The sequence below is a fragment of the Ursus americanus genome, chromosome 5 (assembly GCF_024610735.1).
Source record: "Ursus americanus isolate L20-20 chromosome 5, mUrsAme1.1.p, whole genome shotgun sequence".
Lineage (NCBI taxonomy): Eukaryota > Metazoa > Chordata > Mammalia > Carnivora > Ursidae > Ursus > Ursus americanus.
In genome coordinates this window covers 68,510,701-68,528,915 of record NC_142131.1, presented here as the reverse complement: position 1 = coordinate 68,528,915, position 18,215 = coordinate 68,510,701, and the positions used below count along the sequence as shown (strand labels likewise).

General features: G+C 38.3%; 1 protein-coding gene across 3 annotated transcripts in view; it reads left to right on the top strand.

Moving 5' to 3' along the window:
* The first annotated feature begins 8,953 nt into the window (after positions 1 to 8,953).
* SRFBP1 (serum response factor binding protein 1) overlaps positions 8,954 to 18,215 on the top strand; it is a 97,718-nt gene continuing 88,456 nt past the window's right edge. For 2 of the 3 annotated variants that reach the window (XM_045794858.2, XM_087862359.1), the window contains exon 1: positions 8,955 to 9,127. In XM_045794858.2, the coding sequence (XP_045650814.2) occupies positions 9,092 to 9,127 (36 nt within the window). In that variant the 5' untranslated portion in view covers positions 8,955 to 9,091. Of the gene's footprint in view, positions 9,128 to 18,215 lie in introns of all 3 variants that reach the window. The other variant, XM_045794860.2, reaches the window with a different exon arrangement.

The window sequence follows — 18,215 nt, the reverse complement described above, 5'->3', positions numbered from 1 at the left end:
CTGACAAAATATTCGTGTGGTGAGGAGAATTTTATCACCAGTTTTCTTTTAGAATTTCTAATGCGTGGTGATAATGGAAGAAGGTTGACTTTTAGTCAGGATTGTAACTGATTTTAAATTCTCTACAGAAAAATTCCTGCCCCCTCCTTCATTTCTTACACCCAGAGGTGACCTCTCCCATAACCTGGCCCTTGCTTGGTACTTCCTGTACTCTAAGGCGGTTGTTAAAGACATGAACATAGAGCAGTTCTCAACCCTAGCACTATCAGCATTTAGGCTGGATAATTTTCTGTTGAATCAATAGTGTCTATACAGCTAAGGTCAGGTATGAAATAGTCTGATACGAAGCAACAATACAGAGTAAATCTATCAGGCAAGGCTTGTAGCTTAGACAATGAGAAATGTGAGGAGACAAAAGAGGAAGGGGGTCTCTGGCTCAGCCAACACATTCAGGTGAGTCAATCCCGGCAAAAGAAAGGAGTGATATCTCACACCCTGAACACTCTAAAGTATAGTTGAGTACCTGGGAGGTCACTGGTGACCTTGACAAACATAGTTTCAGTGGAGAGCTAACAGGGATTCAAAGAGCAGTGCATTGACGAATAGCTGAAAAGTGAAAAAGCAGAGATAGCATTTTCAAGATCTCAACTATGAGTTGGGGAAAATGAGAGTTTCTTTCTCTAACCCTAATCCTTACCAGTAAAAAAGCACTGAATTCCTCCAAAAAGAAGCTAAATGAGCAGCTAAATGTAACTCCCCAGGCTATACACCTTACTCTCTCACGTGGCCTCAATGGACAAGTGACCCAAAACATTTGCTACAAATTCCTTGCTCCTTGATGGTCATGATCATATTAAATATATTTTCTCTGAACTTGCTTTTACATCATTCACTTTATTCTGTCCCAAATTTCCATCTTATTGTCTAAATATAACTGCAGCAAAATATTCTTTAAATGCATAAATCCTCAGATATTCTGAGACCCACTTTTTCCAGTCTATTAAGATTCACAATGTTTGGGGGTGCCTGGGTGGCACAGTCGTTAAGTGTCTGCCTTCGACGCAAGGCGTGATCCTGGCGTTCCAGGATCAAGCCCACATCAGGCTCCTCCACTAGGAGCCTGCTTCTTCCTCTCCCAATCCCCCTGCTTGTGTTCCCTCTCTTGCTGGCTGTCTCTCTCTGTCTAATAAATAAATAAATAAATAAATCTTTTAAAAAAAAAGATTCACGATGTTTGATTTTTACCTTAAAATATCTTGTTTCACACTTCAGAGTGTAGGGATAGAGGGTACATTCCTCAATTTCATAAAAACCATCTATGAAAAGCCTACAGCAAATATCATTCTCAATGGGGAAAAGCTGGAAGCCTTTCCCTTAAGATCAGGAACACGACAAGGATGCCCACTCTCGCCACTATTATTCAACATAGTACTAGAAATCCTTGCAACAGCAGTCAGACAACAAAAAGAGATAAAAGGTATCCAAATCGGCAAAGAAGAAGTCAAACTGTCTCTCTTCACAGATGACATGATACTCTGTATGGAAAACCCAAAAGAATCCACCCCCAAACTACTAGAAGTTATAGAGCAATTCAGTAATGTGGCGGGATACAAAATCAATGCTCAGAAATCAGTTGCATTTCTATTCACGAACAATGAGACTGAAGAAAGAGAAATTAGGGAATCCATTCCATTTACAATAGCACCAAAAATCATACGTTATCTCAGAATTAACTTAACCAGAGACGTAAAGGATTTATATTCTAAAAACTACAAATCACTCTTGAAAGACATTGAAGAAGACACAAAAAGATGGAAAAATATTCCATGCTCATGGATTGGAAGAATTAACATAGTTAAAATGTCTATGCTTCCCAGAGCAATCTACACTTTCAATGCCATCCCGATCAAAATACCAATGACATTTTTCAAAGAACTGGAACAAACAGCCCTTAAATTTGTGTGGAACCAGAAAAGGCCCCGAATCGCCAAGGAATTGTTGAAAAGGAAAAACAAAGCTGGGGGCATCACATTGCCGGATTTCAAGCTGTACCACAAAGCTGTGATCACAAAGACAGCATGGTACTGGCACAAAAACAGACACATAGACCAATGGAACAGAATAGAGTGCCCAGAAATGGACCCTCGGCTCTTTGGGCAACTAATCTTTGACAAAGCAGGAAAAAACATCCAGCGGAAAAAAGACAGTCTCTTCAATAAATGGTGCTGGGAAAATTGGACAGCTACATGCAAAAGAATGAAACTTGACCACTCTCTCACACCATACTCAAAAATAAACTTCAAATGGATGAAAGACCTCGATGTGAGACAGGAATCCATCAAAATCCTAGAGGAGAACATAGGCTGTAACCTCTTTGACATCGGCCACAGCAACTTTTTTCATGACACATCTCCAAAGGCAAGAGAAACAAAAGAAAAAATGAACCTGTGGGACTTCATCAAGATAAAAAGCTTCTGCACAGTCAAGGAAACAGTCAAAAAAACTAAGAGGTAGCCCACGGAATGGGAGAAGATATTTGCAAATGACACTACAGATAAAAGACTGGTATCCAAGATCTACAAAGAACTTCTCAAACTCGATACGCGAGAAACAAATAAATCATAAAATGGGCAGAAGATATGAACAGACACTTTTCCAATGAAGACATACAAATGGCTAACAGACACATAAAAAAAGGTTAAAAATCATTAGCCATCAGGGAAATTCAAATCAAAACCACACTGAGATACCACCTTACGCCAGTTAGAATGGCAAAAATTGACAAGGCAGGAAACAACAATCGTTGGAGAGGATGTGGAGAAAGGGGATCCCACCTACATTGTTGGTGGGAATGCAAGTTGGTACAACCACTCTGGAAAACAGTGTGGAGGTCCCTTAAAAAGTTAAAAATTGAGCTACCCTATGATCCAGCAATTGCACTAGTGGGTATTTACTCCAAAGATACAGACATAGTGAAGAGAAGGGCCATATGCACCCCAATGTTCATAGCAGCGTTGTCCACAATAGCTAAATCGTGGAAGGAGCCAAGATGCCCTTCAACAGATGATTGGATTAAGAAGATGTGGTCCATATATACAATGGAATATTACTCAGCCATCAAACAGAACGACTTCTCAACATTTGCTGCAACATGGACGGGACTGGAGGAGATAATGTTAAGCGAAATAAGTCAAGCAGAGAAAGACAATCATCATATGGTTTCACTCATTTATGGAACATAAGAAGTAGGAAGATCAGTAGGAGAAGAAAGGGAAGAAGAAATGGGGGGGGTAAACAGAAGGGGAATGAACCATGAGAGACTATGGACTCTGGGAAACAAACCGAGGGCTTCGGGGCAGGGGGTGGGGAGAACGGGATAGGCTGGTGATGGGTAGTAAGGAGGGCACGTATTGCATGGTGCACTGGGTGTTATACGCAATTAATGAATCATGGAACTTTACATCAAAAACTAGGGATGTACTGTATGGTGACTAACATAATATAATAAAAAATATTATTATAAAAAATATCTTGTTTCACTTTTTAAAAATTACAGTAACTTAAGAGAATTATCATTTTTGGGGTGGGTCAGTGGGAAATATATTTAAGAAATTTAAAAGCTTTTAACTTCTATGTCTAACGATGTTTTTCAAAACTTCAAGAATGTGAAAAATCCTTTATATTACTTTATGAAATACAATGTCTTTTATTACTTTGCTTTTATAGGACAAATTTCCTTTCCTGAGAATTTTCTCCTGATTCTCTACTGCTTATTTAAGTGTCATGCTTCTTTCAAAATAGAACTCAAAAGCTATCTCCTCTAGGAGGTCGTCTCATCAAATTGTTCTCTCTTCCCTATGATATTCTTTCTATGACACTTAATACATTTGGCCTTGGTGTTAGAATTATTAAAGTCATTACTCTGTAAGTCCATACTGAACATGGACAGGACAATGTCTTAATCATTTATCTCCTACTAAAACCAGTACAACACTTGGCAAAGTAGATGCTCAAAAATGTTGATTAAAGTGAATCAAAGCCATATATTGAAAATGAATATACTGGGCTTTAATAACATTTTCTGGACTTAAATTATTATAGGCTTTGTTGCATAATCTTGAGCTTATCTTGGGTTAACTGTCAAATAATTAAAAGAAACAAATCATATATATGAAGGGATTTATACTTTATAAAGTGCATTCATTCATTACTGAATAATCAATAAATAATTAGGTGAATGGGGGAAAATAGCATGGTAGTCATAAATTATTAATGTAATTTATACTTTCATGTCATAGAGTTGTTATAAAACTGCCACCAGTGATTTTATGTCAAGACTTGGACTGCCCTCTTATTATTACCTCTATGACCTCAGGCATATTTGTTTTTCCTAAGACATGACTCCCTCTTAGGTACTATGCCTTTCTCACAAAGTTACTGTCAAGATCAAATGAGGTAATAGAAAACAGCAGTTTAAATTATCGAGAGGTAAATATTCATTAAGAACCTACACTGTGTTTTTTGTTTAATCATCACAACGATCCTATGAGGCTGATTATCTCCCATTTTTATAAATAAAACTTGTCACAGCGAGCTTACATAATTTTCCCAAGGGCGCATAGTTATTAAGAAGTGGAATTAAAATTTACCAGATAGTCTGACTCCAGAGGTAAACCTCTTAGCCAAAATACTACCTTGCTAAGTGTCAGTTCCATTCCTTCAGATTTTGGAAAACTTAGCTATATAACATTAACTAGCTTTTTCAAATTTTTAATATCTAAAATTTCTAGAATAGAAATTTTTCTTTACATTTCCTGGGGATATAATGACAAATCTATCAAAACACTCCACAAAAATTCAAATGAAATTTAGGCAAAAAATAATCTGTTAGAGGATTAATTTAGTAAACATATTAGCCTAGAGACTTGCCAATTACCTGTCTTCTATACAGTAACTAGTCACAATCTTCAGTATGTTATATACCTATACACATATACGTACATATATATATATATACATATATACATACAATTGAATCTTAAATAAATCCTTTAGTAGTCCACCTAAAGCATTGATTACTGTTTAGTGATTCACTCCAAATCAAAAATTAAAAACTGAGGGGTTAATCTTAGGCATTAAAGAAAAACAAAATCTGATAGATCCAACCATTTTTTAATTTGAAAAATGCTATCATAAATCATTTACTTAGATTGCTTTCTTTAACATTCCAAATTTCAACCGTAATGTGAAATTTGGAGAACAACACTGCCATCCAGGGATACAGAACTGAAAGTGCAGAGCCAGAAAACCAAAAATTTAAGGCAGTGGTTCTAGGTATTGAAACAGTTGTGCCGCAATCTGTTGTGAGTGAATCACCAAAAACTATTAAAGTACTAAAGATTACAAATGACACCATATGCTTAAAAAATGACAGGATTCCCCAAAACTTCTCTTTAACCCACTCAATCAAGTACGAGAAAGGTGTAGCACTACAATCACCTTGTGAGTACCAGCTCATTACTTTCCTTTTAAAAGCACTTCACTGAGGTAAGAATAATATTTAAAAAGCTATACACAATTAATATGCTCAACCTAATAACTCTGGAGGTAAGTAAAACCATAACCACAATCTACACCATTAGAATATCCATCATCTCCCAAATGTTTTTCATGCCCTCATTATTGCTGTCCTTTTTTTTTTTTTTTTGAAGATAAAAACACTCAACATAAGATCTATCCTCTCAGCAAATTTTTAAGTATACAAAGATTGTTAACTATAAGCACTCTGCTGTGCAAGAGGTCTCTAGGACTTATTCATCCATATAACTCAAACTTGGTACCCTTTGACTAATACCGCCCCATTTTTCCCTCACACCAGCCCCTGGCAACCACCATTCTACTCCTTCCTTCTCTGAATTTGACTGCCTTAGATTCGTGTAAGTGTTTAATGTAGTATTTGTCCTTCTGTGTCTGGTTATTTCACTTAGCATAATGTCCTAAATTCAATTGATATCTAATATGTAACGATAGAAATGGCAGTCATCGGGCATGTTAGATAAAGAAAAGATTATTTTTGAGGTAATTTTCTTTTCTCAAAGAAGGTGTCCTGAATTGTGTGTCCTCCCTCTCCCTAACCCTCCCCATCCATATATTGAAGCTAAAATCCCCAATGTGATGGTATTTGGAGATAAAGTCTTAGGGAGGTAATTAAGATGAAACGAAGTCATAAAGGTAGAGCCTGAATCCAACAGAATCAGTATTTTTAAATGAAAATCAATAGACACCAGAGAGAGAGAGAAAGACCAGAGAAGTCTCTCTCCAGGTGTGTACAGTGTGAAGGCGATCTGAGGACACAAGAAGAAGGCTGCATCCGCAAACCAGGAAGAGAACCTTCACCAGAAACAAACCTGATGGCACCTTGATCTTGGACTTCTACCCTTCAGAACTGTAAGAAAATAATTTCTGTTGTTGGAGCCACCCAGTATGTGGTATTTTGTTATGGCAGCCTGAGTAGCCAAATATAGTGGCATTTGACAAACTCTTGAGAAACCTGAAACTGGAAAACTGGATTCCCATTCAACATGCTGTTGGATCTTTATTTTCACTAATGGAACACTCTAATAAGGAGGAAAGAGGTCTCACACTAGTTGCTTTTAATGATAATAAATTTGTTGTTTCATACATCTGACAGCATTTAACTGATACGGGTAAACCTTTAAGGAAAAAAAGGTTAAGATGGTTTGATGTGTCGCTTTCGAGAGAAACCTGTAGTTTCTGATTAATACAAAAACACTGTTATTACTAGAGGGAATGTAAATCGCTTAGCAGAAATCATCTTTGCAAAGAATCAAGATAATTTTTGAGATTGTGACATGAAAACGGGGAGATGGATTGACTTGGAAGTGATACATCCGGGACAATGGGAAATTACTATTTACTTTTAAAATGAGCATCTAAGTTTGCCAAGAGCTTATACTATAGAACAGTCTTTGCAGAAAAAATCTAAAATTAAACTAATCTAAATAATATAAAAATGATCTGCTGATGAGAAAAATTAACTTCTGCTGGGAGCTATGGAAAGGATTCTTTAAAAGGATGGATGGAACTTAACTAGTCTTAAAACATAGCCATTGAGAAAGCAGAGCTGGCAGGGGAAAAGACCAAGGAGAGAGCCTGGGCTAAGAAAAGATAGAAAACAAGCACTGACCTGAGAAGACTGTGCTGGCTGGAGAAATGAGGTGTTGGACATGGGGTGGTCCAGAGAAAACACCACAGAGCTTTTAAGAGCCACAAACTTCATATTAAGGACACATTTGCTAGATATCACAGAATCATAACACCAACTTTCTCCCCAGTGAGAAGACAGGTTTTCCATAAAGCTCTACGCTTAACTTTAACATGCCCTTTCCTATGTATTCATGTATGGGGTGCTACTACCTACCTGAGTTGAAGAAGCCACTACAGTCCAGGAGCTCAGCTTCAAGGAGAAGTAAATGAGTAAGAAGACAATTACAATTCAGTGTACGGCTTGTTAGTGGCAAAACTACCTTTGTGCAACATTATTCAAACAGGAAATTAACTATTAATGCATTTGTGCCCAAATCACACATTAAACTAAAAGAATACCAACCCAAATTCAAGTCTGAGTTAAAGTAATTTGAGTACAGAATCACGACTTAGAAAAATGGGCTCTGGGCAATGCTGATAGAGGCTCATAATTAGGCCTAGCTTAAATGTTCTCTCATCAGTGCTGAAATTCTTCATTTTACCCTTGAATCTGAGTTTTGTACGTGAAGTCCAGGGAGACAATGAAACATATCTCAAGGGTTCAGTCTCGGGTCATCTTTTGTCCTGCCTCCCACATCCTCCACTTGGGTTCTCCTTCTTCCTACTTTCTTGTCTCTGCCTAGCAACTGCTGCCATCTTGTTCCAAAACATGCATCCACCCTAACAAAGTCCTGGGATGCAGATCCCAAGCACCTGTGAGGGTCTGGACTAGATCCACCCATTTCCCTGTTTCCTGAGAACATCACATTAAATACCAAATAAAAACAGAGGACCGGTCAAGAGACACCCTGGAAGAAAAGAAAAAAAATTCTTTCCCCGTACTTTTTGAATGAGGGGTCTTGCAGTTCCACTTTGCTCTGCAGATTTGTGTAACCAGCCCCACAGTCCTGTGGCAGTGGTTGGCCCCAGCTGGGCAACTACGGGCGAGACACCCGGCTCCTCGGAAGTCAGTTTCCACATCTGTAAAATAAGAATAGTTCCTATGTCATTACATTTCTGTGAATATTTTGGAGATAATTCATGCAGAGCTTTTGCCCCAGACTTTGATCCATTTTAACAATCAGTACTACCAGGTGTTAATTGTTAATTAAAAGATTATCTAATTCAGATTTACTCCCTAATGTCTCCTCTGCCTACAGGCTAATACTTCAAAATAGCCATTCCCACAGGCAGTTGCAAATGTGCTTTAAACGTTTTGCTTTAAACGTTCACCTTTTTCTTTTCGGGTTTCCTTTAAATTTAAACGTTCATTACCTAAATTTAAATCTTATTACAGTGTGCAGAAAAAAACATGCTCGTGCTTCAGCTATAACGTGAGCTTAGCTGTACCTAATAAGGACTGCTTGTTTTAAGCACAAGAATCTTCACAAACGCTAAATATTCAGAGCAAAAATTGGTCACTCAACTTTCCTTTCATAAAAGGGCTTTCATCCCCACTGGGACACAAAAACATGGTCCTTACAAAGCCGGGCCACGTCTACAAACGAATATAATAAAATCAGCATCTTGGAAAACTTCTAAACTTGGCAGCGGCTTGCGGAGCGCCCTCTGGGCCACCTGCCCGTGCCTGGTTTCCATAGGAACGCGCAGTTCCGGCGCGTAGCACTCCACTCCGGAAGTTGTTCTCACTCACTTCCGTTCTTCCTCTCAGAGAGTCAATCTCCCTATTGCTCAAGCATCGGCTTGAACGGACGTTGGGTGAATTTTGGGCTGCAAAGGCTGCCGTAGAGGGGCGTGGCGACGGAGCCGCGATTTTGTTCCCACAGTTCACGTGCCGGCCGCAGCGGATCTTCTCAGACTTACCATGGCTCAGCCGGGGGCTCTAAACCTCAATAACGAGGTAGGTGCCGAGGCCTGGGGAACCTCTGGGGCTTCCCTTCAGGACCCCCAGAATGGCTTCTCTGGGTCTTTCTGACGGGCCTGTGGTCTCGTGGGGGCGAGGGTAGGGAGTGCGGCTGGGGCAGCTTCTGAATGCGCCCAGGCAGGTTTGCCGGAACGCGGAGCCTGGCCACAGTAACTTCGCCTCACGGTTCTTAGGTGGCTGAAGCAAAAGACCTGTTTCTGGCCCTCAGGCCCCATGAATTTTTATCTGTGGGATGTTGGGAAGATGTGTAATCTTAATATTCAGTGTCCTCGTCTGTAGAACGAAGCTCACGATGGTACCTTCTTTGGAAGATTGTTGCGAGATTTAAGTTAATTGGAATATGGAAGTGTTCGCACAGCTAGTAAACTCTCTACGCGTTACCTGCCTTTTATTGGATGCCGGAAGTGAAGGGGAGGGGCTAAGAGCTATAGCTTTTACTAAGAGATCTTCAGTGCGATGATCGTATCGTTTATAAGGATGTACGCCCAGTACCACGTTTCTTACTCCAGCTACTGTCCCATTTCTCTCCCATTTACGCAAAATTTTTAAAAAGAGTTGTTTATACTTGCCATCGCTAATTCCTCTTCTCTCCTTTCTTAAATTCAGTCTGAAATCAGGTTTGCCCTTATCACTGCTAACGTAAATTGCCAGTGTCACTAGGCTACCATTTCTGCCGCTATCCCCTTTCCAGTTTCTGGTTCTATTTAAGGAAGTCATAAGACATCTGAAGACTTAAAGTAAGCTGGAAAAGCAATAGTCCCAATAAGGACCTCATAGCTACTGCAAAGGAAGTTCCTTTTCTTTAATCAGTGGCTGTTTAAGTGTTTGCCATGAGCAAGACATACTATTCACGTTGTACAGTTGTGTCTAGATGTACTTTCTGTTTTCAAGCAACCTATACTCAGATAGGAAAGGGTAGGCAACACCCACCGATGGTACAGAATCATGCCCGGAAAAACTAGTGCAGAAAGGTTGCCGAAGAAGGCAAAATGAGGTGATTGTACTTTGTCTTTAAGGATCTTATACTGGAATTGCAGTCAGTGATTTAGTGAGGGGGAAGAAGGCATTCCAGGCAGAGGGACTGGTGTAAGGCACTAAAAGAGGATAGTAGGACCGCCTTGGGTGGTGAAGGGCTAGATAATTCTCCATTGATGAGAACTTCTTGGGTTAAGTAGAAAATGAAACTAAATTATAGTATTGCTTTACTTCCAGGTTAATAAGTCCGAATTTCACTTGATAGTGGCATACAGAATATAGTGAAGGGGGAAATTCTGAAGATGTTTAACATATATTCCGAAACCTATGTTAACTTCCAGAAAACATTTGGTGGGCTTTTTCTCATTAGTTTGCCTAGGACATATAAAATAGTTTAACTGGAGTGATATCCTTGGGAATTCTTTGAAATACTAGTGAGCTTCCTTTCAGTTTTGAAATTGCAGTCAGAGTACTAATGACAGTCATTTAGCACTCTTCGCTTAAGGTGTTTTTTTTTTCCACTTAACTAAATCCCAGGCTTCTTTAAAGCAGTTAAAATTTGATCCTTAGGAATTCCTCACTAATTCACCTCAGTCTGGGCTAGGTGTCCATGCTTCATGCAACCACTTTCTACTCTTGAAACCCTTGTCTACTTCTTCCTCTGTTTTTATGTATTTGTCTACCACCTACAACATATATGCTCTGTGACAGTGTTTGCTGGGCGACTGGATGAGCTCATCAAATTAGGAAGTGTATATATCCCACTTGAAAGTACATCTATTTCATATGAAGGTGGGGGGAAAGGACAGCAGAAGTGAAGATGATGGAAGGTGTTATAATTTAAAACAAATGGGAGAAAAATAGCTACGAAGGGGAAAACAAATACAGATTTGTCTACATAAAAACTGGAATGTCCCCAAATTTTAAAAAGACAGCTAATTAGAAGAAAATATATAACAAATATGACAGATAAGTGGCTAATATCATTACTGTAAAATAGTGATTAAGAAAAACTGTCTTCATAGAACATTGGTAAAAGAAATGAATTAACAGCTTCTCCAAGGAAGAAATATATCTGCAAAAGTTCACATTCACTACTTTAATGTATCCATTCCTTTTTCATTGTCATCCCTTCCTAGTCCAAGTTACATCTCTCACCATAAGTACTCTGCTAGCCTTCCAACTACTGTCCTGACTCTTCTCTCCGTCTGGTTTGATCTCCGTAGTACAGCTGGAGTGCTTTCTTCAAAAGAGAAATCTAATCTCATGACTCCCTTTTTTACAGCCTTTTTGATGGTTTCCTGTTGCTTTTGGTTAAGACCAGTCTAAACAAGGCCAGTCTCCTTTCCCCCTTATAGTATACCACTGCTCCCCTCTACTTCAGCTTCACTGGCCTTCCTCCACTAGATAGCATAGCACTCTTACACCTCCTTTGCACAAGTTCTTCCTTCTACTCAAAACCCCTTTTCCTCTCAGTCCATTTCATACTTATACTTTACTTGTTATTTTCTTCAGGGAAACTGGGTTTGACTTTCATTTTACCCCTTCTATAAACTTCTGTAACGCCATTTACTTCTTTTTAGCACTTCGAAGAGTTGCTGAGTATATGTGTGGGTGAATGTGAGAGATTTCTTTCCTCCACCTGTGTGTAAGCTTTTGCTCACCATCATATCCTTAGTACTGATGTGTTCAGTGAGAAAATTGAGCCATCATTTTTATGATCCTTATGAACCTAAATTAGCTCTCCTTAACTGGGATTTAGGAATTCAGGGATCTTATAACTACCTGAAATTATGTGTGAATTGGTGTTTGTGTGTGTGCCTCTTGGGGGAAAGAGTCCATGGTTCATCAGATTCTCAAACATCTCTAAATCTCTGTTATTATCTTTGGAATATTGTTACTTGTTACCTGTGCATGATTTTTAATTACGGCTTTTTCTTCTGAATCGTTCTGTGGCCATCTAATTTATAGCGTATTCAATTTCCCAAAATGTCTTTTGTGAAAATAAAAAGCCTGCCTACACAGGCACCTATTCTATTATGCTAACCTTCAGTGTCTTCTACCCTTAATATTTTTATTTTTTTCAAAAATTTTCCAAGGAGAAAAGCTGACATTTGTACATGACTTCTTGATTCTAAGTTCTTAAAATAACGTTTATTTTTGAGTATGTAAAATCTTACATTTTTAATTTTACCTTTATTTTCTTTAAAAAAAAATAACTTGAACTTCACCTTATAATTATTTATAGCATTTTTTAATTTTGACCAGTACTTTACATGGACTTTTGAAGTGAGAATATTTAACTGACTTACAGCAACTTCCCTAACCTCAAGCATAGTACCTTGTTTACAGGCAATAATGAGCGAATAGTGTTGGGCAGATGAAAGTATGATAGCTCAACTTGAGTTACTTTATGTTCACAAGAGGGAGGGAGATCTCCTAACTGTTCACTTTTTTTCCCTCCCTTTCTGTTAGAACTAGAGAAAGGATGCACAATTGGAAACAACAGCGCCCTAGCATCTAGTGAATAAAGAATTTGTAAAATGAGAGCTGAATTTGCTCCAGTCATGTTTCTTTAGGCAGCACTGAAATGCAAATTCAGAACTAGGAAGGGGGGGCGCCTGGGTGGCACAGCGGTTAGGCGTCTGCCTTCGGCTCAGGGCGTGATTCTGGTGTTACAGGATCGAGCCCCACGTCAGGCTCCTCTGCTGGGAGCCTGCTTCTTCCTCTCCCACTCCCCCCTGCTTGTGTTCCCTCTCTCGCTGGCTATCTCTCTCTCTGTCAAATAAATAAATAAAATCTTTAAAAAAAAAAAAAAAGAACTAGGAAGGGAACCAGTCTGATCATGTACTTTAATTCCATAGGAGGGCCAAAGGCCTTTATATGAAAGAGATATTATTTTATTCCTGAGAGCAGATTACGAAGAAGCCCATTAGACAATTACTTTCCATTTCCTATAAGATAGCAAAGGTAGAATCCAAAGTGCCAGAGAACAAAGTGATTTGCCTCTACATATTGTAAAAGGTAAGAATGTCAAGAACTATATTTGTATGTTCTTTTGAAGTTACATAGCTCCTATTTCATAATTGAGAGCATAGTGCTTTTTAATATTTTTTTCCCAAAGTAGTAAATCAGGGTCTGTCCATAAGAAGAGAACCATTTTCTGTTTGGTTATTAAACTATTCTGGAGGAGTTTTGCTAGGTGGCAGCATATGCTCAGTAGTGATTAAGTTGTAAATAATCACCAAGCATTCTAGAATTTTTAAATTGCTGCTCTTCAAAAGTAAAAAAAAAATATATAATTCAGCAGTAAGTTATCATCCAAATGACCAAATTAGAATCCCTCTCTATAATTAATACCACAATAATTAATAATAAGTAATTATACCATAATTAATTTTGTCAGCTGTGAAGTAGTTCAAACGTATGGAAAATGATGTAACAAATGTCCCTATAATCTGCTTTTTGTATTTAGCAAGTGTCAATATCTTGCTATATTGTAATGCTTAATTCTACCCACCTTCTTCTCTGTCTCAGAAGTAATTCTAATTCTTCCACTGTAATTTTCTCATCCACATTTTTTTTGTAATTTAGTAACATATACCAGCATTTATTATGTTATATATGCCCATAGATTTATGTTATATATTTTTAAATATGCATGTGTTACTGTATTAATGCAGTATTATACCACAGGTATCATTATAAAAGTTAATTTTCAGGGCACCTGGGTGGCTTAGTCCATTAAGCTTCTGCCTTTTGGCTCAGGTCATGATCTTAGGGTCCTGGCTCAAGCCCAGAGTTAGGCTCCACAGTCAGTGCAGCTTGTCCCTCTGAACCCCCTCTCCTGCATGTGTGTGTACATTCTCTCTCTCACACACACACAAATAAATCTTTTAAAAAAACTCTAGAAGTTACTTTTCACCACACAATTTTCGTGTTTACTCATGACAATACATGCATATTTCCTGCATTGATTTATAATACCGCATTGCTTGTGCTTTATTTATATGCATTATTTTATCTCTTGTGCAGCACTTTATAGGAACCCTGCAGTGAACAGTCTTGTGCAAAGCCTTTTCCTGTTGTTGGAAGTGTATCTTCTGGATGGATTCCTAGAAGTAGGACTTTTGTTAGATGTTGCCAGAGTTTCCTCCAGAAGTATACCAGTTTGTTTTCCTGTCAGCAGCATATGAAGAGTGCCTATTTTTTAACAGCCTCATGGACAGAATGTTGTCATGTTTTTTTTTTTTGTATTGCATCTGATAGATGAGTAATAAGTAGAAGTTTTAATGTACTCTGAGAAACATAGGTACACTCAAGAGTTTTCTTAGCACAAAAGCTCTCTTAGAACAATGTTAGCTTTTGGAATAATTGTTTTCTAATAACCATGTGTTTTTGTTAGAAGTTAATTTAAATGCATGGCAAAGTCAGTGAATTACCAAAAGAGGCTGTCTGGTTGACTGGCTCTCAGATAGTTAACTGTCGGTTCAAAGTAGTATTTACTTCTGTCTTTGGACCATAGTTTGCTCCCAGCTTTATAAATCAGAAACTTGCCACCCTTGTCATCCCAAACTATAACTCATTTTTTTCAAAAGCAAATTCACATTAACCATAGCTTATAAGAGACTATAAAAATGAGGAAACTAGTTTATTAAATATTTCTAATGTAAGACAGTAATGCTCATATTGTAAAACATTCTTTTACTGTCTACTGACTATGTAGACTACTTGGAATGTAGAACCGTAGAAAGGGGTTTTAGTGGTACAGTTCATTGTTGGGCTGTGATACATTTGTTGGCATAATGTAGTTACTCCAGTACAAACTGGATTTCTCTTCTCTGAACTGGGGAACGCTTCTTTGGAATCTCCTTCAATTAGACACTGCCAGCTTTTGCCCTTTGTGGCTCCCTGTCCAGTGTTTATGTTGACTCTTCCCCGTATGCCCCCATGGTCTTTTCCCAAGCAGGTGTATTAGCTTTCCACTTAATTTAGTTATGCTCCTCTTTTAGTTATGCTTGGGTACTGTCTACCCAAGAAGTGATCCAGGTTCCATTACTGGGTTGAAATTGTACCAGGTCAACAGAGGGCATCTGCATTCATAGGTTCTCCTTGACCCCTCACTTTCAGCACCTGTATTGTGTGTCTCTGTGTCTTTGTGTGTCTGTGTGTGTGTGTGTGTCTTTTTCTTCTGTTCTTATAAATTAAATACATTCTTTTGCTGCTTGGAGACCCTCAGCTTGGGTTTGGCAGTCTTACTGATGGTGACCTACAGATTCGTCCTTCAGTTTCTTTCTTCAAGCTCTTCCCTTTCACTTTCTTTCATTTTGTTTCTTCTTTTGTCAGCACATTTCATTCCATTATTATGCCTCTATTTCTCCTTGCTCTCTTTCTCTTTCCTTTCATCCTTCCCTCCCAGACAGTATCCTGCTCTTTTCACATTTCTAACAATGGTAGTTCTATTTGCTTTTGGTTGGAAAGCCAAAGCACATTGCCCTTAAGTAGTGCATTGGCCTTCTGACAGTGTTGAATGTTTTAGGCCAATTTGTTGACTTGTGGGTTTTCTGTCAACCAACTTCCTAATTCCTAAGTGCAAATGAATTTTGAATTCTAACTGAAAGGTTCTTGGTACCTGTTTGTCAGTTTTGCAAAAATAGAGTTGAATGCTTGAAGAAAGCTAAGTGCTTGGGGTAGGCAATTGTGAGAAAAATAAAATAATATTTCCATTGTTACATAAAATGAATGTACTTATTTTTCTAATATATTAAACAAATTTTCCTACTGCCTGCACACAAATACTGGAAATGTCAATAAGCTAGAAAAGGATATTTTGGTTTTGGCATGAAACTACATACATAAAGCATTCCCTTTTCTTTTAGAATTCCTTAATGCAGTAACGACAAACATAGTACTTCTTAAATTGGAATTTTAAAATTGGAGTTTAGCTTTCCCATGATTGGAATGTAACTGAGGGCCAACTCTGCTCCCTGCAGTTTATTAGTTAAGTTTGGTTAACAGTAGTTGGAGAATAGCATATAATCATCTTATGCACCTGCAGGATACAGCAATTAGAAATAATTGTTAATGTATTTTAATGCATAATTTATCACTCACTATTAATTTGTCTTATAAATGACCTTCAAAAATGTGTCATAAACCCCCATTTTGCTGCATATGAAATGTAACAATTTTGGGGCGCCTAGGTGGCTCAGTTAAGCGTTTGCCTTCGGCTCAGATCATGATTCTCAGGGTCCTGGAATGGAGCCCCATATCCGGCTCCCTGCTCAGTGGAGATCCTGCTTCTTGCTTTCCCTCTGCTGCTCCCTCTGCTTGTGCTTTCTCTACTGTGTCAAATAAATTTAATTTAAAAAAGGAAAAGAAATGTAACTTTTTTTTTCACTTAAAATCTGGTGTAAGTGGCTTTTTATTATGCAAGTATGAATTTTTTTTTCTAAACCTAACTTCAAAACAAATTCCAAAGGGGTTTAGTATATCTAGTGGGAAAGAAAGCTGATTATGCTGCACTTTGTTAATGTATTAGGCATTTGAAACCATGAATGAACAAGTGAGTATTACAACCTTTCTGGTCATTTATTTACCAGGTGTTAATTGAAAACTCACACTATACCATCAGTGTGTTAGGTGTTAAGATGTGATGTTGAGTAAAACCAGACACTTGACCCTCATGGAATTTATGACCTACTGGGAAGAAGACACATCAGATTGTAATCAGATTACAAGTAAAATATTGAACTTAAATTAATAGTTATGATAAGTTCTAGATGCAATCCTCAGTACTTATAAAGGGGAATTTTAACCCTCTGTGGAAGGACAGAAAAGATTTCACTGAGATATGACAGTTGAGCCAAAATCAGAAGGATGAGATGAAAGAAGAGTAAGAAAGAGCATTCCTACCAGAGGAAACAGCAAGTGCAAAGACCTGGTAGTAGGTGGGAGCATGGTAAAGACAAAGGACTAAAAGAAGGCCCATGTAGCCATCCTAAGACAAACTGGAAACCGCCAAAGAGAATTAAGCTCTGTCATCAGATCTGTGTGTTAAAAATGTATTCTGGGGCACCTGGGTGATTCAGTCGGTTAAGCGTCTGCTTTTGGCTAAGGTAATGATCCCGGGGTACTGGGATTGAGTCCCACATTGGGCTCCCTGCTCAGTGGGGAGTCTGCTTCTCCCTTTCCCTCTGTGGCACGTTCGCACTGTCTGTGTGTGTGTGTGTGTCTCTCTCTCTCTGTCAAATAAATAAATAAAATCTTTTAAAAAAATATTCTGACTCAGTTGTGGATAACCAGCTGGTTGGAGAGGGGTAAGAGTGGTTGTAGACAAACCAATTATCAGTAACTCACCCAGGAGAGCTAGGAGGTCAAGGTAGGGGGAAGAGTGGTACAATTTGGGATATAATTAGGAGATAAAATTAACACGACTTGGTAACAGATTCATCGTGAGGGATTTAGAAAAGAGAACTACTTAAAATGAGCCCTAGGTTTATAATCGAACAAAAGGATTGTTCTTTTCCCTGAAATTTAAAACAACAAAAAAGGAACACATTTGGGGGTGAAGAACATGGGTTCAAGCGTGCATTGTAGATGATTTTAAGCATTCTTAAAAGGAAATGTCAAGTAGACAGTTGCACATCTAGGTCTGGAGCTAAAAATTCTTAGCTGAAGGCCAAAATTATTGAGTCATCTTGTTTAGGTGGGAAATTACAATATACACAGGTAAGATCACTTAGGTCTAAAAAGTGTATTGTGAAAAGAACAGTTGGCTTAGGACTGCCCCTTAAACTTACAACTGGTTAGAGGTGGATGAGTCTTGAAAGAAGACCAAGGTCAAGTGACGAGAGAGGACAGAGGAAACGCTGGAGAGTATTCTGTCATGGAAGGCAATGAATAAGTGTTCCTAGAAGGAGAAAGTGGTCAGTGGTGTCAAATGCTGCTGAGATTGCAAGTAAAGTGAAGCCTGAAAAATTCCTGTTCGATTTGAGGGACTTTTAGAAATCATTGGTGTCTTTCGTAACAGCATTTAGAGGACTAATGGGAATGAAAATCCAACTGGGATTATGTGCAAAAATAGAGT